Source organism: Triplophysa rosa, linkage group LG16 (genome assembly GCF_024868665.1).
Source record: "Triplophysa rosa linkage group LG16, Trosa_1v2, whole genome shotgun sequence".
NCBI lineage: Eukaryota > Metazoa > Chordata > Actinopteri > Cypriniformes > Nemacheilidae > Triplophysa > Triplophysa rosa.
The window spans coordinates 19,175,634-19,202,141 of NC_079905.1; the positions used below are offsets into that span (position 1 = coordinate 19,175,634).

The 26,508-nt window shown below is 37.4% G+C and overlaps 1 protein-coding gene across 2 annotated transcripts in view; it reads left to right on the forward strand.

The window, feature by feature from the left end:
* The first annotated feature begins 11,435 nt into the window (after window positions 1-11,435).
* Window positions 11,436-26,508, forward strand: part of kcng2 (potassium voltage-gated channel, subfamily G, member 2) — a 67,345-nt gene continuing 52,272 nt past the window's right edge. The window contains exons 1-2 of one of the 2 annotated variants that reach the window (XM_057355710.1): window positions 11,436-11,718; window positions 18,115-18,999. In XM_057355710.1, coding sequence (XP_057211693.1) covers window positions 18,205-18,999 — 795 coding nt within the window. In that variant the 5' untranslated portion in view covers window positions 11,436-11,718; window positions 18,115-18,204. Of the gene's footprint in view, window positions 11,719-17,529; window positions 17,634-18,114; window positions 19,000-26,508 lie in introns of those variants that run through there. The other variant, XM_057355711.1, reaches the window with a different exon arrangement.

The window sequence follows — 26,508 nt, forward strand, 5'->3', positions numbered from 1 at the left end:
CCAGGGTTACAAAGGGTTTATAACCTAGTTATAGCCTGCTAAAAATACTGCTTACTGTCGCTTTAAATAAAAGTGTCTAAAAAAACAGTAGCTCCTCACTGCAGAACGCGACATCCAGGGGCCAAGGTTGAATCCAGATCCAGTCTCCTCACATTGCATTGTGATTGGTCGACACTGGATCCAGTCTCTTTCCACTGCGTTTTGATTGGTCGACAGATTTCTGCAACAGTTTTGCCACAACACACGTCATACTTGTGCTGTTGCCCGACCATTTCTGCATTGAATCGTAACTAAAGTTATTCTTTTGACGGAAAACAAACTTGCTGAAGACAAACTTTATTTATTAACATATTTTTAATCACATATTTTATTAGATTTAGGTTTAGGGTAAGGGTTTGGGTTAACAGATATTCAACTGTGATCATTACTTACAGGCGTACACTAAATGATGACATTGATAAGAGCAAACGTTGACGACCACAAGTTTTTTCAACAAAAAAAAACTTACTGTCCAAATTGGGGCTAATTATTTAAAGTGGGAGGAGTTGGATCTGGATCCAACCTTGCCCCCTGGATCTTGTGTTCTACAGTGAGGACCATCTAAAAAAAACTGGCATTTAAAAATCTCAATTCACTGTCCATTCTAAATCGTATTTAACATTAGAATTTGTGTCCCAAAATGTAGTATCTTGAAATGAGTATATTTAAAGTTTCTGGTGGAAATTTGAAGCTTGTAAATCCCACTCTAACATCTTGTAAATCCCATTGTGAAAGAAGGAGCAGATTGAGGATGGTTACTAAACAGATAAGATGCTGTGTTATGTTGTTTTTGTAATACAGCTCCTGGAAATTATTGACGCCATTTGAGTATGGCAAATTTATTGTCATGTTCCTGGAACTAGTTAGAGATGATCTGAGCTTTGTGGCATGATACATTACATTACCCTGCTGCAAGTAGCAATTTGAAGATGTGTACACTGTGGTCATAAATGATGCACAGGGCAGCAATAATACTTTCACAGCAGGCTTTTAAATAATGTGTGCCAAGAAAATATGCTTAGCTGTTAGCTGTGGTACCCGGAGTGGTCTTCTGTTCCCCATCCGTCTCAATACTTGATGTGCTGGATGTTTTTTTGTTTGCTGTTGGAACCGTTCTCTTACATTCTAGAGAGTGTTATATGTGATAATCCCAGAAGATCAGCAGTTTATGAGCAACTCTATCAAACAAAGACTTTCAAAGTCAAATTTCTGTCCAATGAACCCCTTTACTGTTTTTTTTTTGTGAATTTTTGCATCGAGTTGCTGCCAAATGATGGACCGTATCAACAAGCAGTTGTGCAAGTTCAAAATAGCCATGTCACCTGAATGTTATGTTGTGTTGAATTGCTCTGGATTTTCAGTACAGACAAGATCCAGTCTAAAACTGGAAGCAGGTTTGTGTGCAGAAGCTCAGTACCTTATTTTTTGTCCCTAAACATATTTCAGTGTTGAGCGAGACTTGTCTCCCCTGGAAGAGAGAATCTTGTTAAATAAATAAACACTGAATAAAATACTCTTTTCATTCATTATGATGAGATGTTACAGTGGATGGAGACAACAGTCGCTCCGCCCACCCGCCTGACAAATGTTGCTGATTTAGCTCTGGCAGATGGCAGTGTTTATCTCTCATCTTTCCATCACGATCCATGCCAAACCAAATTATACACAAGCCCCCTCTGTCTGAACGGCTGAGCTGCCCGGCAACTTTATTGCAGGGATGTTGGATCCTCACAATATCCGTCCGGAGGAGAATGATCTCGTACCAGGTACGTGTTGACAGACCATCGGCCTCCATCTCACGCACTGTTGAGGAAATTACCTTTTAAAATGCAGCAATATAACGCAATGAATGCGGTGGCTATACAGTATATGAGATTTATACAGTACACTGTATAAACAAACCACCTGCTGTAAATCTTTGTAATCATGCAAATTCAACCATTGTGTATTTCCACTCATTTTGTAGATTTTATGTCCAACTAGACAACTGACTGAAGAAGGCATCGCCTAGGGAAGATGGTGTTTGGATGTGTTCTGTTATGATTTTTGGAGATGTGGCTGGGATGTCTCACAGGAGATTTTAAATGCAGCTGCCAACTATGCCCTTGGAGACAGACTTGTTCACTCACTAGAGCAGAGACTTTTCAAGGTTTCTATGAAGATTGTTGGTTAATATTAACAAGCAGTAGGTTAAAGAGTTAGGAAGGAGTAGGTTTGTAATGTTTTATTTAAATATATAGTTAAAGGGATTCTTCAGGCAGGAAACAAAATTTCCCCATGTTTTACTCTCATCTTTCCACCATGATCCATGCCAAATCAAATTATACACAAGCCCCCTCTGTCTGAACGAATCCCCCTCTGTCTGGCCCCTCAAGGCATCCTCTGAATATGACACACTTCTTGAAGAATAATGCAATTTAAGTTATAATACCACATATAATTTTTCTTCCAACATTATTTGATGCTCCAAAAAGTGCATCCATCGATCAAAGAACTGCTCGACACGGCTCCATGGTCTTAACAAAGGTCTTCTGAAGCGAATCGATCCGTTTGTTTAAGAGAAATATCCATATTGACTGGGCTATTTACGTATAAAAAAAAGTGTTCGTAATCACAGGGGAACCACTTTTAGTGCTACATAGCACCATATCTTGGTGCTTCAGTGGTTCTTCAGAGGTTCTTCAGAGGTTCTCTAGGGTGACCGAGGTGCTACATAGCAGCGTCTCCATATAAAGAACCTCTTAAGACCCTGTATGGTTCTTCAGTGGTTCTATGTAGCACCTCAGTCATCCCAAAGAACCGCTATGGTTCTATATAGCACTAAAAGTGGTTCCCCTATGATTACGAGCCAAGAACCACTTTTAGTGCTATATAGTACTATTTTGTAGCTTCCGTTATCCCTCTGCTGCGCGTGAACCTGAGTCTTGTTTTTTCACATTTAAATAAATAGTTTACCGAAAAATAAACGTAACAGCGAAAGTCATTTTCTCACCCTTAAATCATGAGGAGACTTTATTCCTCACTCATCAAAAATAGAGGTCATTTGAAGGATGTTCATCAGAAGATCTCCATTTAGTTGAGACCCAGGAAGTTTTGTGAAATCACTTTTTTTTATTGTCATAACATTTTTTGGAGAATAAGAAACACATGAAAAAAACTGCTGAAAAAAATATGTAGTCTATTGTGCAAATGTTATGCTGCAGTATGTCCACGATTGTGCAATAAAATGACATGGAAAAAACACGTCAGACAAAAACAAGTATTTTCAACTATGTTATGAAACACAATGATTTAATATTCTATTTTCTTTTATATGATATGATATGTGTGTAAATGACCATAAATGGGTTGCCCCAATGCATTTATACATCTTGAGGATCCCACGTGGCTTCATGAAAGAATGACTGATTTGATCTGCTGTATTTGCCACTATGCAAACTGTGAAAAGTGCTATAGAAATATAACCCTAGCACAGGTGGATTTTTCAAGTATAATTGTTTACATATATACAGTATTAATGAAGTGCTGCGAGAATCACAATTTATGGATTTACCCTGTTACAAAACCATGTTAAGCTAAATGACTTTTGATATACTATGTGTGGCTCTTTGGTGCAACGTCACACCCTGTCTACACCAGATACGACGCGACACAACACGACAAAAGACAACAGAACCCATTATAATTTAAAATCGTGTCCACACTGGATGCGGCATGACACAACACAACAAACCCTTTAAGAACAAGGCATCCTGTCATGTCTATATTGTTATACTGTTATATTGTGTCTGGTGTAGACAGGATGTCAGAGTGACATGTTGAAACTGTCTAGATCAGTGGTTCTCAAACTTTTTCGTTGTAAGGCCCCCTTTGTGTAGAGTGCATAACTTTGTGCCCCCCCAAATAAAGACTTATAATTTTAAACTTAGAATATAATTAAACAAAAAATACATTCAGTTATTCACTGCTGGAAATCAATTATTTTGGTTGGTGGTCTTATTTTTCTGATGTTTGATTGCATAAAATCTATGATAAATTTCTATATTTCATAAAATGCCACAAAATCTGTGGACTCCCTGGATCCTTGGCCCTCAGTTTGAGAAACACTGGTCTAGATCAAGCCTGACTGAGCATGTGTGTTAGTCACTATTACACTTAAGGGACTTTCTCTGTTTTTCAATCTCACTCTATCATGCAGATCTGTTATTTCGTACTAGCTGATCAGTCTGATGGAGCAGAGATTAAAATCTCTTGGTTCTGACACACTTTTGACCTGCTGTCAGACACTCAGAACTGGAGCTGCTTGTTGCTCATAACAGACTCCTAATTCACGGATGTAATCAACACTTGTGCTTTTAAATCTCTGAAAGAGTTTAGTGACTCTGTTTACATCTACATTGCAGAAATAAATCAGTGGAGATTATTAAGGATTGACATGGCATGTAGGTCCTTTAACCTGCGTTAATCCATATACTCAATAAACCTGCAGAATAAAACCAAAACAAGTTATTCTTTGCTGGTTACATACAACTTTAAAAGAATTTAAAAAAGTGGTAACAACACTACAACATCAGTGAAAACACACTGCTATGATAAACTAGTTTTACAGTATAGCTTCAGCAGCAGACTTTATTCCGTTCATTGTCTTCCATATTCAAAAATCTACATACAGTATCAACATTGATCCACAAGTAAAGTCCACCTGTCACGGAATTGGCAGAAAGAACCCAATAGCAGGCAGGCAGTGAAGGGGTTAACAAAAAACTGTATTTATTACAGAAACACAAAACAAGGACCCACGGGGGGGTAAAACAATAATCACAGGTAAACAGAAACAAAGACTAACTAAACACTAAACTAACCAAACACTACACATGAACTGAACTCAACTCTTACTGAAACAAGACAGAACATCATCAACAGGAACACGAGCATATGGCACAGGTAAACACTGGACGAGCACAATACGAACTGCATACACACTTACAATGACCGAACACAGGACAATGAAACATGAGGGTATTATATAGGGTAAGACAAACGAGGGATAACGACATGGGGCAGGTGTGGGTAATGAAACACTCAGGGAAAGATAACAAGGAAACGAGATGGCGGGAACAGAGACGAGACACTGGAGAGAACGCATATTATTGTCAAAAGAATAATAATATGTTTCTCTCCACACCTAACCAAAGACTTTGTCATGACTCTGCTACAGTACCAAGAAAAACATAACTAAATGAAGCAGAGCCATGACACCACCATTCTCTGTAAAAATATGCTTAACTTTTCTAAATTTTTGCAATGGAAGCATAACACAGAACTAAATGAACCAACCACCCAACCAATTTCTATATATTTCCTCTTTGTTTTTCATTTTTATATGATACCAGTCTGCAGTGAATCAATAAGGTACATTGACATATGTATAGTTTTCTGACTTCTGGCATGTACAGATATGGCATATATACTGTCATGATCCTGCCTCGCCTTGTCATGCTTTTTAGCCTTGTGGCAGGATCGTGACAGTCCCACGTGTTTTGTGGAAGCACATGGCCATTGTTTGTTGTGATGTGCCATGTGCTCTCCTTTAGCGTCTTGACCCCGGCCCCTCGTTTCCTCCTCTAGCTTCCTGCCTGTAATTATCCCCTCCACCTGCCTATTGTAATTATCCCTTGTTAGCTCCCCTATTTAATTCCCTTGTGTTTGCTGTCCTGTGCTGTTTCGTTTTGCTATGTTTACATACTTACCTCGTGTCCTGGTTCCTTTATTCCCAGTCTAGTCAAGTTCCTGTAAGGGTTTGGTTTAGTTTATCCAGATCTATCTTGATTTTTGCCCACTTGTGGCAAGTCTTTGTTTTGAAGTTTTGATTGTTCTGTTTTGTAGTTTGTACCCTCCTCCTGCTTTTGGGTTCTCCTTCCTAGCGACCAGTGACATATACAGATACAGCATTAACTACGTGGCCATATAAACAAGCCTAACTTGCTGTGAGGCTAATTACAGTCCTTTAAACAATTAAAACATTCTTTTTAATTCGCTGGTTGCAAACCCAAGCCTACGGGGCCCAGCAAAACTGTGTATCAGATGGTATTTTGCCTGACCATGTTGTTTTCAACAGCAAACCACATGGTCAGGCAAAATAACATCTGATACACAGTTTAACATACTGATACAAATACTTTGAAAGCCGTTTGTATGTTTACTTTCAGAAGTGGGTACTTTGTAGTGCTTTCAAAACATGCGTTTGGGTTGGGACCACTGTACATGTTTGTGTTAAGGGGTCTCAGGCATCTTCAGTGAGGCCAATATAAAGAGAGCTAGGAAACAGGAGTTAACCTGTTCGTTCATGCTTTAAAAATGAGCACATTTGCTGTGCTTAATGTGATTGAATAGACAAATGCTACAAGAACAAGCCCTGCTAGGCTTTAAACTACAAATATCACTGATTTTGTACACCAGTGTGTTAGAATTACACAAAAGTGAAACATATTAAATTAAAGCATGCGCTAGCATAATGTATCCACATTATTACAATGTAATAAGAACATAATAACAATGTAATACATTATCGCAGTCTGATTTCTTAACTATAAAGCACCATATATTTACTTTCCATTCAAGCAAATAGTCTTCTGTTACTATCTTTTTGTTCAGGCACGTAAGTGAACAGTTAAAGGGACTCATCTGCTGCATGGTTTATACAACATCAGTCACTTTACCTTTTCATCCACCACCCTCTCAATTTAAAATTCCATCAAAAAAAAAAAGGAGAAGAACAATATCACGCGCCAATACCTTAATGGCCATTGCCTTATGATGACAAATAGGAAATGTTCAAACATTTTTACCTAATAGTTTAATCGTTTAAAAAGTAATGCTGTGCCATTTTATGCAACATAACATGGAGTCTTTTGTTCATCAAATGTTCATCATTGGGTATTGTTTTTTGTTGTTGTTTTACTATATGTGTACCTGTGCATACTCTTCTGTCCCCAGTAAATTGTCTAAATGACTGACCCAGAAATGCAGTCCAAAAACACAACCAGTGTGATAAAGTTTAAGTTGCACATGTTAGAGCTGATTCATTTGTGTTCATTTAGGTTAAGTGCGCTTCAATTATAGGGCTAATTTGATCATTTACAGAGTGCACACTCTGTTGGAGATGTTTGAGGCTGGAAATGAACACAGAGAAAGATATTTGGAAGAATGCTTATAACCGGACAGATTTTGCCCCCCATTGACTACCATGTTCATCAGAACAAAGAAATGTATACAGATTTGGAACAACTCAAAGGTGAGTAAATGATGACAGAATTTTCATTTGTGGGTGAAGTATCCCTTTAAAGTCATGCATGCTACTCAATAAAGGCTGCGTCTCAATGTTAATACCCATGTCTCCAAATAAATGTCTGGTTATTTGCCTTGCTAATTTGAAGGGGCTTTTACTGCTGAAGGAAACGTCAAACACTTGATCAAATACATGAATGCTAATGAAATGCTATTATCTGTCAAATCTTCGCAGTCTCACTCACCACACTGCGTCCTTCTAAATTTGCATGTCAGTTTTCTTTGTGAGGTCAGACTGTATCCTGAGGCATAACTGCTCAATCCCTGACACACAAACTTTTGATTGTTATGACACAATTTCTTTATTTAGCTGAAACTCTTTCTCTCAGTTCACAATAACTGCAGGGCTTGAGTTTTGCCTTAGGCAGACAGACAGAGAGACAGTCATGTATTGTATGTTAGCATTGTTATAATTTTATAATTTACTTATGAAACAAAACACAATTTTTTTATCTATGTACAAACGAGTCTGTGGGTGTTTTTGTATTTTTTGTATTTATATTGTTTTCATTTCTGTTATCATTTCATCGTTTTCATGATTGTTATCATTTCTGTCCAGTGAAGGATAAAATGAACCTCTGTGCACAGTGGGTGTCCAGAAGATACTCTTATGAGATCCACCAGCAGTGAGAAAACATTTGACAATCCGAGAAAGAGCTCCAGTTGATAAACAACCAATAGTCTATAGATTACAACACGCTACAGAAGATGGATACATTCAACACATTCAATCTACACAATACCACACTACCATCAATGGATATACATTTTGTTCAGACCATGAAATCAGCTCTGCAAGCACTACAAGGACAAATACAGTACATCAACAATATATTCTAACAAACCATAGGCCTACAGCTTACCCAATGTTAAGAGAACCACAAACCAACTTCATTCTACTCAAGCTAAGAGAAGTTAAAAACAAACATGGCAGGACTTATTAGAAGGACGCATTGCAAGCCCGGCTGGCAGGAATGGTGACAGCATTTCAAAGTTCATTAAATATATTTTAAACTAGAGTAAAATATTTGGCCAACATGTACAATTAATTAAATATGGAACGTCAGCCAGAATGCTAGAGCTCCCTGAGAGTTGTTAACTGCAGTAAGTAACCTTCTATAAAATAAGGGAAAACATGAAATATTTCAATATAACAACTCCCATAACAACCTCATAACTTCATAATATTAATCAAATACTAGGTTTCTTCCACTAGCATTACATAAACGTATCACCTTGCATTTAAACAAAGCTCTGTGAATCTTGTCAGATGTGCTCTGGATTCACTTGAATAAAATAAGATTACAGTCCTTAAGAGTCTCAGCATAAATCACACATTGTAACTGTTGTGTCAGGTCATGTTACATACATACAAAGAAAAGAAAATGTAAGTAACACAGTTTGTAAATGCACACAAACGCAGACACACATGTTTGTTTTTATACATTGTGGGGACTTTTTACACTGTACAAACTGTTTACTTTATTTTATCACCTTCCCCTACCCCAACTCCAAAACTTTCTACATTCACACATTTTCAAATAACATCGTTTAATACGTTTAATAATCAGACTGAATCGTGGTGACTTGTCCGCGTTCAATGTAGGTTTCTAAGACTTTTACTATCGTTGTGGGGACATGTCGACCCCACGATGTATAAAACACACGCAGGCACACACGCACACACACTAGTCACACACTAGTTTTGGCATCTTTTTGGGGTCTTGCACTAGATTTCTATTATTTTTTTATACTGACCTAATGGTTGGCCCATACTTATAATTTAGCCTCGGGCCTAATGAGGTTGTGCACCATTGTGTGAACAACTGCCATACCTTGCCATAATGGCAGTAGTCAAAAATATGGTACCAAAAAGTACAGCTGACATTTTATGGACATTTTTGAACATGTCACATTCTTTGGACACATTTTATGGGACAGGCATATTTTTTACATGTTATACCATTATACTGTACTACACATTAGTGTTACTACATACATGTTTTACTACAGCACATGTCTTCTACATTATACTACATTACATTACTCAGCTAATTTGTCATGTGCTTTCAATTCAATTCCAAATCTTTGGAATTGCACAGCCGCTTTACAATTTGGTTTTATTCAGCACAGTATGTAAGGGAGTTCTCAGAAGAAGAAAAAACATTGGGCTTACACATATACAGCAGATAGGATATTTCCACAAAAATGCCATTCAACAGCAAAAGGGTATATCTGAAGAGGCGGTTTCTCTCTGCACAACTGTTGCTGTGCATAATCATATTTACTTAATTGCGTGAGTGATGTTTTGTGTTTACATCATATGTTGGGCTGGTGATCACCTACACAGTCCAAACAAACCTACACACATGCATACACAGACAATGAAGCACATGTCTTGAATGCACGGATGTACAGAATTATCTTCAATCTGTCATACACACGGAAGAAATGCCTGCACAGATCATAAGGCTACACCATGCACAGGTTTGGCTGCACTGCTTTATTGACTGAAGATGCAAGTTGTGACATAACACTTGCTTTCTCCATGTGTCATTACTCATTATGTAGCTTGACATGAGTGAAGCCCTCCTACCCACAGCACTGCGCCTCATTATGGCATCTTTAAGCTGGAACTTTTGCTGTCTGAACCTCCAGATAAAATACTGCATTTGAGCCCTCTGTGTTTGTGTGGGCTATAGTTCCATACAGCTTTCAGAACAACACTTTTGCTGAGCCTTAAACTTACAAGACAGCTTCTGCTTAATCCATCTGAAAACATTGTAAACATTCTATTTTATTTTAAAGTCCACAAAACACAAAGTGAAGAATGCGCACAGGACACCTCTCGAAATAGATATTTAAATTCCAGCAATTCAGGAATTGAATTTAATGTGAATTGATTTTGAGGTTCTGAGGAATTTACAGAAGGAGAATAAATATGGAACAGAGTTTAAATTTTCATTACAACCATGCCCATAATATTACCAATTAAGACTGATTATTCAAACTTCACTCCAAACAACACACACACATATAGGCTATAAAGCAAAATAAAACAAATTTTAACATAAAACAGAAATAAGGGCGACTAAAATACTAACTTTTTTTCATTAAACTTATTAAAATGCACAAAATGAATTACATAATATGTCATAAGAAACGCCCCCCAAAAATAGATGCTGAGTGACCGATGTACTGTATGAAGGTTTTTCTGAACATCATTTCTCTGACCAGATTGCAGATCACAAATCTCCCTTGACAAATATTTTATGATTATTTTGTAATAATCATTGTCATTTTTGCAGTCTTTAAATGGATTACCGAGACCAAAATGAATCAGCTGTGTCTTTGTGTTTGCCATGTAATTTAGATTTATCAAAAACGCCCTGGCAAATGTTCCCATCACCCCACCACGACTTTAATATGGCGTAAAATAGTTTCAAGTGTCATAATGTCATCATTAATTTTCCCCAGGGGACTAGATCTGACAAAAACGAGGGACAAATGGACACACAGACCACTGGCTGTCAGAGGAATAGACTTCACTGTCTCCCCTCTGTGGCCAAATTGGGTGTGTACTTCAGATCTACGGATCAGAAAATTGGAGACAGATCAATCAGATAAAGATCAGAAATTAATATTATATATATATTTCATGCTCATATGATTTGCCAGTGTAAAGAGTGTGTTTCACTATGCCAATGAAACGGTTTTAATCCTGAATGTAGCTAGCCTATTAGTCATAATATTAGTATTATTTAATGCAAGCGATGTAGTTTAATCAATTAAAAAAACCTTTCACTTAGTTAGAAGATACTAGTCTGTTAGTCATTTTACAGTTTTATAGGATACGTAAAAAATAAGCAATAAATAATTGACGCCTGGTAAAATAACCCCATGTAAAGAGCTTGATATGTACTCATGCGTAAATCTGTCTTGCAAAATGATATGCACAAAATGCGATGACTGTAATTGTATTAACACGTGAGATCAGACAGTGAAGTGTTCGTCATTCTGTATGAACAGTCACAGTAATTACTGATCAAACACGCTGATGGCGAGGCTCGAGTGCGCGCGTTTGAAGACCAGCAGTAACACCCATCACAGATCCAGCAGACGCACGGTACAGAGGAACTTCAGTAGTTGTGGATGCGCTGTGAGCTGGAGTCAGTGTGTGATGCTGAAGAGATGCGCTGGAATAAAATCAGACCAGGATGCGGATAGAGGAGTAAAAGTAACTGTATAGCTAATGCACAGCAGGACTTACATATGCAAAAGGAAAATGTAAATGCCAGATCTAAACCGATGGCTTTAACTGTGTCAGAACAGGTAAGTCGAATGCCTTTTTACTTTTCTTGTTTATTCGTCTGTTCATATCTGGAGGGTTTGCGTGTTATGTGAGCGATAGTGAAAAAACGCAAACGGAGCACAGATACTGTATTTCAAAGCCCATTGAGTTGCATGCATTAAAGCATTAAAACACGTGCACCAGACATATTTCTCTTTGAATTTATTTAAAGGCGTCTGCGGAGTTCATATTTCTTAGTATGGAGCTCAAATAGTATTCACAGACATGTTGCAAAAGATGTTTTTGAATTCTCTGATGCTTCTGGGCGCGATTTTAGTTGTCTAAAATATATTGATATTGATATTATCTCAATGCAAACGTTATATTTTGTTTAAATATATATTTAACTACATTATATATAGATAAAAGTTGTAATAAATATTTGATATCCATGTAATATTAGTTGTAGATTAGACAAAACCATAAATATGCATTAGATCATTTAAAAATATTAACATGACAACTAACAGAGAATATGATTTTCATTGCACCTTTCTATTATTATTATTATTGCATAATTATAAGGTTAAAGGTTCATCATTTGTGCGAGATATAAGAATTGTCATCAACGTATGCATGTATTTCATTTTTATTTTGTACAGTAGCCTACATGATCATGATGCATAATGCCAATTTTAAATGTAAATGTACAAGAACTGTTGATTGTAAGCATCATATAATGTTAGTTAATAATATAGAAATAAAGTTATAATAATACGTATGTTTAAGGGAAAAGGTGTTAAGGTTAAGTTAAGGTGGACCACAGCAACATAAATATTGTGTTGGCTGTTTGCTTGACTTTATTCAAATCTGCAGTCCAATAGCACTGACCTCTGTATTTATGACCTCTGTGATTTTAATCATTTAACTAATTAACAAATAAATTCAAATTTTTAATAGACTGAGTATAGGAAAAGTCCAACACTTTCAGGTCAATGCCAAAAGCATGCTTGTCCTCTGAGCAGGTGATATAACACCATCCTGACCCTTCACAGTGGGAATCATGTTTAGCTTAGTCAAGCTCCCCTCCCTAAAATTGACTTAAATGATATTTGATACAACAACATCATATAAAAATGCTTGTGAAAATTACTTGAAATGCGTCACCAATGTCTTTGAAACCCCTTGTGTCTGAAACTAGACATGCTATGTTTAATTATAGAGAATGCGTGTTAAAACAAACCAACAGCAACAGCATAAGACCACTTATATGTTGATGTCAATTGAAACTTTTTTAACTTTTCTAACTGATCCATAAATTTGCCTGATAAATTGATGGTTGTTGCTTGTGTTTAAATATTTTAAAACTAACGAGATTCAATTATGCACTGTATAGGTAGAGATATTCAATTTCATTTTGATTTGATTTTACTTACACAGTATTTAGTCTTTATCGATTCTTTTAAAGCAGTTTTATCTCGGTGAGACTGTGGGAATGAAGGAAAAAGTAGTGTTAACAGAGACTTTTGGGCTGAACCAGACTTTGTTAGACAGGCCAGTTCGCTTAGTCTTTGTTAAACTGGTCAGATGCATATCATGCATTGCATGGATTAATCCATAAACTAAATTTACATTACAAACTTAAAAAAATAGTAATTGAGATGTAATTAGCATTCAAGCATGCTTTTTACAATTTTGCATTGTTGCAAAACAGCTCTACATTAAAAAAAAATGTGCACAAGCAGTAAAAACATAAGGAAAAACAGTACAGAATTAGGGGGAGGAAAATAAATCATAGACAACAGGAAATATTATGGTATGTAGAATACATGGTACAAAATACAGAAAGCATGAATAAGGATTTTTGTACAAAAGATAAGATAAAAAAATAAACCCTATATGTGCTAATATAAACATCATTTCAAACCTCTATATGACAAATAATCAAACCTCTATAAAATAACTTGTTATTGGTTGTGAAGCATACAATATTTTAAAGTTATGTTTTAACCATGTTCTGTTACATCATTGCACATCGCAAATATTCAGGGTTACCTGGGAGTATAAACCATACTGTACATAAAACGTATTGACAGAAAAATAATGCAAGTATTATCTCCCCATTCATTTTGCAGCGCAGTAGCATGAATATCGTCGACATTTATTAAGAACAAGCACAAATATCTCATATTGATTCATGAGTGCCTGTATAAGACTCTAACTCAAAGTGGCAGAGCAGAAATCCCCTCATCAGCACTATTGAGTTTCATCTTCCCCTGGAGACACAGCACCACAGCTCATCAGCAGCTCCATCAGTCATACGGGCTCCTGAAACATGTTCTCTTTCATCTGTCACCACTGGTAACAGTTCTGTAATTAATATGAAACTGTCGTCTGTCTTTGCTGAAGAGTTTGTGTGGCCGTGCCCAAATTAAAGCGCTATGTTATGTGTTATGATGTTCAGAAAAAGGGGAATCAATCAATGTTACAGGCATCTTGGTAAAGATTTGTGCTCATCTTTAATGGTGTAGCCTCCAGGGAATTTAACCATTGTTTTCTTAGATCTCAATACAGATGCATAGAACTGAACGAACAGTGACATTTTCTACAAATGAGCTTTATGTTAATAAAGCAGGGAAAGAAAGAAAGATTCAGAGAGCTACAGTAGCAGACACGGATCTGCCCACACTGTCTCATTCCAAATACACTCGTACACGCTTTGCCTTCAGGGAACTTCATCTAAATGTTTTCACTCCTCGTGTGCATGTTGACTGTATATGTGTGTTTGCATATATACATTAGAATAAATCAATTTGGCTCTGTTTGGCACTTAGCCCCCACAGATCTATAATGCAGCCGTTATTTTATCAGGACTGTTGCCGTCTGCACATTTTCCTTTACAGCTGGGGTAAAGAAATGGGCTATTAGTTCATACATTGTATTTATGACCGCTTTCTATTCCTCAGACCCCATTTTAGAAAAGCATTTCATCTGTAATTTCATCAATAATGATCTCACTAAAGACTGGGGTCCAAAAGTGACAATATGACAATGCTTCTATTTTGCTAATCCATAAGTGCACGTTTATAATATATAATTTGTATTTATTACAATCTGTTTTATTGCAAATTACATTGTTTATTAAGTATAACAAAGTTTGTTGGTTTTAAATTTCCCAAAATCCCTTAAAAATTTTCTAAAATAAATAAATAAAAATTTATTTATTTAATTATTATTATTATTTAATATTTTTGTATTGGGTATTTCTAGATATTTGTGGGTTTTTTAGACACCTTAATTATGTTTTGAATGCCAATCCCACCGTTTATGATATCATATAACGCAATGCTCTATATCATGTTATAACCGTACCATAAACAAATCACTTTGTGTTGTGTTGTGTTTATTCAGCATCAGCACTTTAACATTCATCAATTTGGCTGCATTACTTAAGGATGTTGCACAATTTATTTATAATTGTTAGTATTTCTACATAGTGTCATATCTGTAAAATAGAAAAGTCTCCCTCATCTGAATTTATGAAATGTCTCGGCGTGTGCTTTAGCTGACACATTATGTGCGAGTTTGAGCTGGGAAATGCTGGGTCATTTATTGACTCATAGACTGAGCCGTAATACATGGAATCTTTCTTCTGACAGTCCACAGTGATTCATTTGGACTCAGATGCCTTAGGCAACATTATAAGAAATTAAATTACAGCTCAGATTAGACTGAAGTTGCATCATCTTTAACATTTAAACATTTTTTTCAGTGTTAGAAACTTCACAAGCAACTTCATTTCTAATAAAAATTAGGTCCAAAAATAGAAAAAAGGCTTTGCACACTTTCAAAAAAGGCAGCACATGGCACTGAGGAAGGGTTAATACCCGGAAACCTTTTGCAGCACTTGTCGCACTTGGGTGAATTTTTGGCCTCTGTATTATTAAAAATGTCTTTGATCTAGCGTTTTTTGAAAGTGTGCGGAGCCTTTTTTCTATTTTAGGATATCTTTTCTGTGGATTTACGCACCTAAAGTTGATGTTTGGACTAATGTTTAGTGCCACAACATTTTCTGTTTGTCATTGGTAATGTAAATTAGGCAAAGGGGAATATAAGATAAAAATGTGAATTTGATTTGGCTGTTGAAAGTTTATCCAGCATGATTGGTATCTTTAATAAGACAGAAAGACTGGTGCTTGTTGTCACACGTTTCACTCCAGTGAACGTCTCAGAAAGTCAGTATAAGTCAGTTTCTTTATGTGCATTGTGCATGTTATACCCTTCTATACAGACATGCTGTTTATATGCATTTTGCTTTACTTTGTTTACACAAAAGGCTGAAAGCTCTTTCAAGACAGATGCTACTTTCTTTCAGAATTGAGCTCTGCTGTCGAAACACTCGAAGAAGTCTGTTTCATAAATCTGCAATTACAGTAATTATACCCTTATGTATTTCAGAGCACTGGACCTTACTCTGCCATTGTGTAAAGAACATGGCTCATTTAGGAACTTACCCATGAACAGAAAAGAAAACATCATAATTAATTCCTCTACTTTGTGATTCAACTTATGTTTTGACATGGATTTACTGCATCCCTCAAGACTCGTGAGCAATTAGGATTTCCATAGCTATGAGACAATCTATTTTCACTGCTGTTTCAAAAAATATGCAAATACAGTGTCAGGAGAATGTGATGTAGAATTAGGAGTTTTAGACGGCGAATATATTAATATAAATTTAGCAGCAGTAGTGTTGATGTTTGACAGTTATTATACGTTCATTACTTATTTTTCGACAAGTATTATTTGGCTGAAGATGAGTTGATGTGTGTGAAATTTAATCATCATTATAAAACCCGATCTCATTGAATTATGGAATGGAAAGGCTAAATTTTGCACCCGTAAAAACATGTACTCATTTTCACTCAAAGCCTTCAGCCAAGCAGAGACAATTCAATTGGAGTAGTGTTTGAATTTAATTGTGCCTGGCTATGGTGACCCAGAGGGGCAAAATAAGCAAACAACAGATGAAAAAACAGCATCACCACCAAACATTTTGTTTACATTAATTAGGCCACAACACTGTTAGGTTTAACACACAGTGACACAAATATATGACACAATGGAATTGTGACAAATAACTGAAATGAAAACCAAAATAAAATTAAATGCAGAATTGTATTTCTGTAGCTTAGTTTCATTTTCATTATGTTTAATTAAGTTGTGTCTTAAAGGCACAGTTCTTAAGTAACAGCGGCCACTAGCATTGTATTACAGATTTGCCAGTTTTTGCAGTACGTCGTTCTTATGTTGACGCTGGGAAGAGATTTTGCGGGGATTAGAAAGACTGTAGAAAGAGTGATGTTTTATTTATTACATAAAATAAAAGGATTTTAAGTTTAAAAAGAAGGATAAAAGTCAGGCAGGAGCTAGGACCTGCGTTAATATTATAAAGACTTTCCAGCAGAGACGCGTTAAGACCCGCGGTACTGAGGCTTTTAGCAGAGATACTCACAGAGTATCACACACTATTGAGATACTTTCCAGCAGAGAGACGTTGGAGAGAAAGATCGTCTAAAAATCATCCCTGAGGAGGTTGCTTTGATTTGGATCAGTATGTGAGTAACATACTAACATACCAAGATATGTTGTTGTGTAATGTTAGCTGTGTGACGGAGAAGTTTTGAGCGTCATTGTTTATCTGGAACCGCTTTAATATTGTACTCGTCCAGATACTTGAGAGAGAGAGCGCGCTGGAGCTGAATCTGGAGAGCGAGCGAGAGCGCGTTTTACTCTTTTACTCAATGATGAATAAACTTTCAGTTAATCTGCGGGTCACATGCATTCCACACCGGAGAGCACAATCTGTACGGATCACGGATCATCCCGTGATCCGTTTCACCACTATACCACAGCGGAGAGGGAGAGGAAATGCGCGTTGTAGAGTTGTTCTAAGGTATTACAAACTTAATGGTTCATTACGTAAGGTCTTTATACACCTCTGAAGAAATAGTTTTTTATTGCATTTCTGTCAATAGATCCTCCTAAAAATGCCGTATTGTTCCTTTAACTCTGCTGTGTTGTTGTTTATTTTGTTTGGAAATTGTATGTTGGGTTTATTCTGTTGTGTTTGTTTCTTTTGTTTATATTGTGCTGATTTTGCTATTATCTCAATTATTTAGCGCAGACATCAAGGAGATTAAATGGAGCTTTCATCTCAGGCTTTCAAGTCTCCTGTGTCTTAGATAATTCTCTTGAGAAAAAGACCCAGAAATCTCACAAATGTCTCCACTGGAGTTTCAAAAGACAGCTTAATGGCAAACTGAGCTCAGCTTTGCCAAGTCTGCAATCAAAAGTCAATATTATGGAAAGTTTAATTGAAAGATCAACCGCTGTGTGAACAAATTTAACCAAAATCTTTCTCTCTTGTTTCTCAGAACTCAACCCCATGTGTACTGGGGTGAATACCATGACCTGGTAATTTCTGACTCTGTGGAGGGTCCACCCTGCACAGCCACTTGGCAGAGATGTACCAGGAAGTGGCTTTCCTAGCTGGCAGCACCGATCATCAGTTTACCTCCTTCCACTTTAACCCTTTGGAGAACCCTCATGAGATCAGCAGCAAGAAGGGTGTGTTTTACAAACGTGCCCAACTGCAGCAGAAGCCTGGCAGACAGGAGGATGACGTTTGCCACCATCGAGCGGGTGGCGTGGAGGAGGGTGCCACGGTCGCCATCATCAATGTTGGCGGCATCCGCTATCGTATACCGTGGTCCACTCTTGAGGAGTTTCCTTTGACTCGCCTGGGGAAGTTACGCAGCTGCAGCAATGCAGAAGAGATCCTTGATGTGTGCGATGACTATGATGCGCGTTGCAATGAGTTCTTCTTTGACCGAAGCCCCAGCGCCTTCCGCTCCATCGTCACTTTCTTGGCGGCCGGGAAGCTTCGTCTCTTGCGGGAGATGTGCGCGCTCTCGTTTCAGGAGGAACTGCTGTACTGGGGTGTGGAGGAGGCCAGCTTGGAGTGGTGTTGCCTGAGAAAGCTTCGCCTTCGGCAGGAAGAACAGCGGGAGAGAGTCAGACTGGAGGAGGAGGACGCCGAGCTGACCTCCCCCCCATCATGTGAAGAGGTACTGGGGACTGGGAACCAAGAGAAGGGTCGCCTGGCCGGGTGCATGCACAGTCTCAGAGATATGGTGGAGAATCCCCACTCGGGTATTCCAGGGAAGATCTTCGCCTGCCTCTCGGTGGTGTTTGTGGCCATCACTGCAGTTACACTGTGTGTCAGCACCATGCCTGACCTGAGGGAAGAAGAGGAGAGGGTGAGTGTACACTAACGCAGAGCATCACTTGTTTTACTACACTGTAAAAAATGATTCTGTGTCGTAGTAGATTTCATGAAATTAATTGAGTAAACTTGACTTGTTTTTTAACCAAAATTTAAGTTAAAATTATAGAAATATCTTGGAATTTTAAATGCACAAATAATTGAGTGAATTCAACTTAATTTTATCATGTTCAACCCACTTAAAATTGGATAAAGGATCTTTATTTAATTATTTTGTGGTGGAACTACATGAATTATTTAAGTTAATTTCCCTAACTGAGCAGTGAATTTAGAGTTCCCAGCATGATCTGCATGCGACAGCATTAGGAGAGTCATTTTTGTGAAAAAGTGCTATTTTATGTGCTTTAGAATAAAATGAAAGACTTGATAGTGTTTATTGTTCAGTTGTCTTTAAGATTTAGAAGATATTCTGTTTGTATTTCTGAGTTTCGTGGTTACACTCTTTCAGAAGAGTGGCGCTTGTGCTTAGGTTGTGGGAGAGCTCAAAACTGTTTGTTTTTTCACACAGTGAACAGTAATGCTGCTAATGTCAGTACTGAGTCAACTCTCAGCTTACTTGTACATCATATATGTTATAAACAATAATAAATGTTAAACTGAAGTTAATAAAGATCAAGAAGTTATCTCCAATGCTCAAATTAGTATTTCTTCTTGATTTTTTAAAGTTTATCATGTGACGTGCTTAAATATTATAGGTAATTTTACTTGATTTATTCGTGGAATATTGCGTTAAAAATATGCTTTAAAGTACTTAAAAATATTTTGTGTAATACTGTTACCTTAATTTTTTTAAGTAAATAGCTGTGTCATTTTTTACAGTGTAGTAAACTAGTCATCCAGAAAGGTAGATGACTAGTCTATAATTATGTAATGTAAATGATACACCTTACCAACTTGCGTCCGTCCGGACCTCAAAGCTTTTTGACATAATAAATAAATGAACATCATTTTCTAATGCAATCAAATTTATACCAGACACATCAAGGTCCGCTCAGTAGCAGTTTGGGTCCTACGGCACCTTGGACAGTTAACATATGAACACTGTTGCTACGTTCAGAGTATGTCGTGGAGTTAAGAGAGCAGAGACAGACTCGCTGCACAGCGCGCAGACAGATGTAACTGTCAGTGACTGAAAAACAATGTCCTTTTCAAAAGTTAGAGAAGTTGACGCTGAAATCCAAAACTGGAAACCTTCAACTGCATTATGAAACTAGACATAGACACTTTGAAGAAACTTACCCACAGCAGTCCGAGGTAAGGACACGGAAAATAGATTAGCTCAAAGCCCAGTAGGAGCGATCTACACGGGTCCTCCCTCACTCACTTACCGCCCAACAAAGAGCATATGAATGTTCCCTAAGAATACAGTGGATTTTAGGACAACATAACAAGCCCTTTACTGATGGGGAAATAGTAAAAGAGTGCATGGAGGCTGCGTGTGAAACACTTTTAGAAGGAAATTAAAGACATGAACTAAAAGAAAATATTAAACAAACCCCCCTTTCAGTCACAACTTGATGCTGCTATTTGTTAATCTCAGTTCAGCAGAAAACAACACTTTAGATTTCTTTTAAAGTTGTTAATGTTGAAATGAATGTATGTTCAGTAGGGGTGTAACGATACACTCAGCTCACGATTCGGTACATATCCCGATGCTGGGTTCACGATACGAGACACATCTCGATATTTTGATCAAAATTAAAAATTCAAATTTCTGAATGTAATAACGAATAGAATTTACCCCAATTAAAATGCACAATTAAAAGTAAAACATTTAAAAACCTACAATTATCAAACCCAAAATAATAGTGAAACACTAATAATAAATAAAATATTTGCAGTCATATTTACAAAACATAAATATCCAATAAAAAATACAAACCTCAGCTGTGTTCGGTTCACTACACCAACGTTGTTGACCACAGCGATCTCTTTCCAAACTGTTTTTTACTTCCTTTGATTCTGCTTCTCAAGGTTAAACTTTAATTTCTATATCGGAAAAGTTCCTCTTTTTGGCCAGATTACATTTCTCCATGTAGCAAAATCTAGGGCCGAGGCGTCTACACCCAGAATTTATAAGGGCTTGATATGTAAATTACGACCGATTTCAGCTGCCACATTTACATCAAGGTACGATCATACGTACGTTGAGATGCGGCATACGAGTGTTTGATGAATCACACGTAAACCCTGTTGTAAGACGATTTCTGCATACGGATTTGCGTTCGTTTCTACGTTAGATTGATAAATGAGGCCCAGCATCTTCATTGATTCATTAGTCAGTTGCGCATAGTTTTTGCAAAACACAGCACCTGGTTTCAGAGCTCTTTAGAGCGGTTTGCACAAATTTGGGGTTGTAAAGATGTCAATTCCAAACTATCTGCAGAAATACTAGCACCATGTTTACACAAATAGTATCCAGTTAGTATCTATTAACAATGAGAATATTCACAAGGCTCCTTTTATCAAATCTGATGAAAGGGCGTAGTAAACTTCTATGTTTACTGAAACTGCCTAAAAAAGTTTGGACTTTGCAAAGATATGCAGAGATAACCACTGTTGCATTTAGAGTGAGCCAGAGATCTTTCTGGGCCTAATACTGGCCCTCAGGTTGGCATCTAACATAAAATTAGTAATACTACCATCCCTGCATCTTCCAATGTGTTTTGCTGTGAATAATTTCGGTGTAAACAAGTGTGATAGTTGAGTTGTTTGTGCAAGATGTGTTTTTGTGCACACAATGCATATGTGTTTGTGTATGCATCGACTTTGTACTGTTGGGGGGGGGTATTTTTCTGACAGAAACAGGCATGACAGCCTGGGGGGTTGACATCTCAAGCCTGGGCCCAAGCTCATGAATACCAACAGTGGCGGCTGGTGCACAATTTTTTTGAGGGGGCGCAACAATTTCACATGTGATGTAAACCTGTCATCACTACTTAAGTAAAAAAAAGGTTTAACTATCAAAGCATGTAATGGTGTTTATTAACAGTAACAAGGTGCCAGTCCAAATAAAAAAATATGGCAGTATACTTAATAACAGTCCATCAGTGTTTCATCATTTATTTGTGTTAAGCTATACAAGCACAACAACTATAGTTAGTACTACTGAAAACGTTTATAAAATCTATATATAGCTATAAAATATAACAGCACCTAAAAATTTACTACAGTTTAGTAATGTAACACAAAAAGTGTAGTATTACAGAGAGTAAACAGAAAAAAACAATAACAGGGATTTCTTAATTTACACAGTGCAAAGCATCCAATACATTGCACATAGCATCACTGATTATAGTGGGTTCTCTGCATTTGTCGCGTTGCTCGTGTGCAGTGTAAACACTTTATACTAAGGGCGAGTAAAGCTCATCCTTTATCACTGTTGCGGTGAATTTGTAAATCACGTTCATGTAGTCTATACTTCTAAACTTGTGTTTAAAGGGGACATATGACATAAAACTAATATTATCGATTGTTTTAGATGTAATGCAATGTGTATACACGATTTAAGGTTCAAAAACTCTGTATTTTCCACATACCGTTCATGTTTGTATCTCCTCTTTGCCCCGCCTCTCTAAACGCGCGGATTTTTTACAAAGCTCATCGCTCTGAAAAGCAAGGTGTGCTATGATTGGACAGTTAACCAGTGCGTAGTGATTGGTCGAATACTGCAAGCGTGTGACATAAATGTAACGCCTCTTACCCTATTTGGAACATCAGGTTCCAAAGCAATTGTACTGACAGGTACGCCCACCTTACTTGCGTATATGCATCTTTTGTTCCGACACTTTAATTTTTTCAATTTTACGTGTCTAATACATGCATGGGCAACTTATAACACACCAAAAACACGTATTTGCGCCACATGACCACTTTAAACTTCATAATGTTCTGTACCGGGGGTTCTGGGTGAGAAGGATTCTCTGTGAAATGGTTGAGAATTGTCCAATCACATGAGGTCAAACATGTAAAAATCAATATTGATTCACTATCAGCAAACGTAGGAGGGTCTAGGGCGCACAGAGCTGTGCCCTGGCGAAGTTCTGACGAGAGCCAATTAGAGAGCAGCCTCAGGTCACCTGCCTGCCAAAAGTTTGTGTTCCTACATAAACACTCATTCGTCCGGCACCTCGCACGTAGAATATATATGTATTGTCACATAAATTAACCAAATACAATTTTAAATAATACTTTTAATGAATGCTAACACAACTACCATGCGAATATAGTGTGAATAAATCTGTTTATTTCAAAATTATTTTAACAGTCTTCTCTGGATTATTCGGTGGGTCGGCGCCCCTGCGTAGTAAAAATCTGACATCTGTTCCTACGGCGCCCCCGTAGTAAAAATCTGACAAAATCTCTATCAAACACATACATGTACCCACTCACTAACCTATAAAGTCACATAAACAAACACACAGATGCATTTACTTTGTTTATTCATTACCCCAATGTCCATAAAGAAAAGTTTACTAATAGTGCAGACAAATATGTATCAGAATGATACTGTAGATACAGTACGTAGACGCAAATACTTACGCATACACATACAATAAGCCATTCATTCCTACGTTCTTTCATTCATATGTTCGTTCGTTCAATCATTCATTCATTTCGTTCATTCGTTCATTCACATATTCGTTCGTTCGTTCGTTCGTTCATTCATTCATTATTACTTTTTTCTCAACATTCGCTGGAGCTCTTGCAGCAGAAACCTTAAAAAAACATTTTTTTTTAATCTAAATCATGCAATTATGCAAGTTAGAAGCTCATTACTAGAGATAAAACCCATACTACACCACTGTAACAATAACATCTGTGTCCAGAGCTTATCTCAAACCATTTTAGAGTTGACTAAGGACTGTTTGTATACGAGCGCACATATTTCTGCATGACATCAGTAAATTTGGCAGAGATTAAAGCAGAAAGAGAGAGCAAGGTGTCTTCTACAATCAAAGGAGCACAGTGGAGAACTGTAGGAGGAAAACACAGGGAGCTCTGTATCTTCAAAGAGATAATCAATTTCTGCCAGCAATGAATTCTGCTTCTGATGCCCGTTTTCTCTCTCTCTCTCTCTCTCTCTCTCTCTCTCTCTCTCTCTCTCTCTCTCTCTCTCTCTCTCTCTCTAAAAAACACACGTGGAAATTGATGTGCACAGATGCATTTATAGCCACAATCATTAAACACTTGAGTGTGGACACACATGTAATAACACACACGTTTGTTTCATTATATTAGTGAGGTCATTGATTTTTTTGGAGGTCGGTTGACACCGGGCCTTTTTATCTTCTCGTACTGTCTGTGTATCTGGCCTTTTTTGAAAGGCTGAAAGATAAATGGATGGTCTTTGAAAAAGTACTGAATCGTTGTGTTTGCAGACTGCAGGTTTGTCTCTTTTGTTAAAACGAGTAATATATATCCACTTCAGCACAACTATCCCCATGGCACTGCCGGAGGAATACCATTAATCATGAACTGAACACTAAAGTGAGTTTTAAAAGCATCTGTGGGAAAACAACATAGTACATACCCCGATGGCCTACAATCTACTATAAAACTCTATACTGTATCTGTTGACCTTAAAGAGTCTACATTAAATCTGGCACATGGAACCCAAACCAAAGTTTGAATACCCTTTAAAGATTTAATGCAAGGTACTTTTACAGAACACACTTTCCAAGTTCCGCATTTTAGAAGCCTTGAGTTCTAAACCTCTACAAACCTGCTCCCAGGAATTACAGTACATAGAGCTATCTAAAGACTGGAGCATAAATATTGGAAAGGTTTTGGTTATTTGTGTCAGATGGTAGCTAAATAAAAAGTATGTGATCAGTATCATATGGTTCAGTAGCCAATACAAATGTCACAATAACTCTGCTATCCAACCCTGACCTAACTCTCAGTACATGTACAACAACAAACAATTACATCATCACACTAGACACATTATCTGTGTCCTCTGAGGAAACCCGCTGTTATCAGTAATGAGTTTGTGATGAGCTGAATTGGCTCAATTAGAAAATGAGTTTGTGAGAGGCCCAGAGACAAGCGGAGGAAACGAAACCCTTGCGAAGTCTCGTGAATTACTTTTCTCAAACAGATGATAAATGTTTTCTTTGCATCTTTTTTTGAGTGCACTTGATTGCTATTCTTGAGTGTTTTGGTCTTTGTTTGCCTTCTTTGTGCAAAAACATTTCTGGGACTTAATTTTACCACTTAAAGGTGGGGTGTCCGATTTCTCTTAGCCGTTGTTGATGTTCAAATCACCAAAACGAACACACCCCTACCCTCATCTTACGCTTTCGTCAGCACTCGGCTCAACTAATGTCCTTCCTGTGCACCTTACTGCTGATTGGCTACAAGGTTGTTTTGGTACTCGGCCTGACTTTGTCTAAACAAGCGTAATTCAGAAATCGGACACCCCGCCTTTAAAGTAATTTTAAATTATATTTATTAAACAACAGAAAATATTTATTAAATGGGTGCTGCAACGATGTGTCATGCATTCTGACTTCTTAACAATGTTAAACGTGCTGTCTTCTCATGCTTAACATGGCCAACTTGTCAAAAAACGAGTTGGGCGTATTACGTAGTATTTCTGTGCTCAATACACTCCCCCAGCGATCGTACAGGTTTCGGAAAGTTTTTTTCGAACATATAAAACTGTTTCGTAACAATTTTTCTTAGTGCCTTATTGGACAATTCTCCCGGAAAAGTACGCGGCACACCCACGCGGCAGAAAGGAGAGCAGGAGAAGGAGCATGCGCAGACGTCACTTTCACTTGTGTGCAGGAGAGAGAGAGAGCATACGTTCGCGAAGTTCAGGTGTTTGTTTGTTCACTGCATTTGGGTGATGAATGTTATATAAACGATGGATATAACCAGGGGTGCACATAAGTTTCTGGTTCTCAAGAGAGCACCTGGAGATTCGGTTTGCTCACATTGCACATAGTGTGACAAATTATATTTACCTATTGAAAATAAAAGTTAAAAAGTAGTTACTTTTTAATGAACAATAAGCAAAATAATAAAGTGGGATAATACTATATTTAATTTATTTTTAAAGTACATTTAAAATACAATGATAATGTATTTCTTCTTGTTTTTCTTTTTACATTAGTAAATATTAATTTTCAACACCAATTTTGAAACCTAAAACGACAACCTTTTTGGGTTTTGGCAGGTTGCTGGGAAGTGCACTTGCGAACGCACATGGAAACTTGCGGTGCGGAGCTAGGATCGAGTATAGCAGAGAAACACAAGCTGCGTGCAAGGGTCAAGTTTAAACAGCTTGTCCTTTTAGAAAGTTTAAGAGAAGCGGTGTTTTGGTAGACGAGCAGCGCAGCGCAGTGCAGTTCCAGACATTCACAGAGGCTGCGCGTGCTTCTCTAGTAACGAAAGCAGAACCAACAAAGGCGGAGCTACCAATACTCCGTTTTTCATCATTTACACCCAGGTCCTGTTTATCACCGGGAACAAA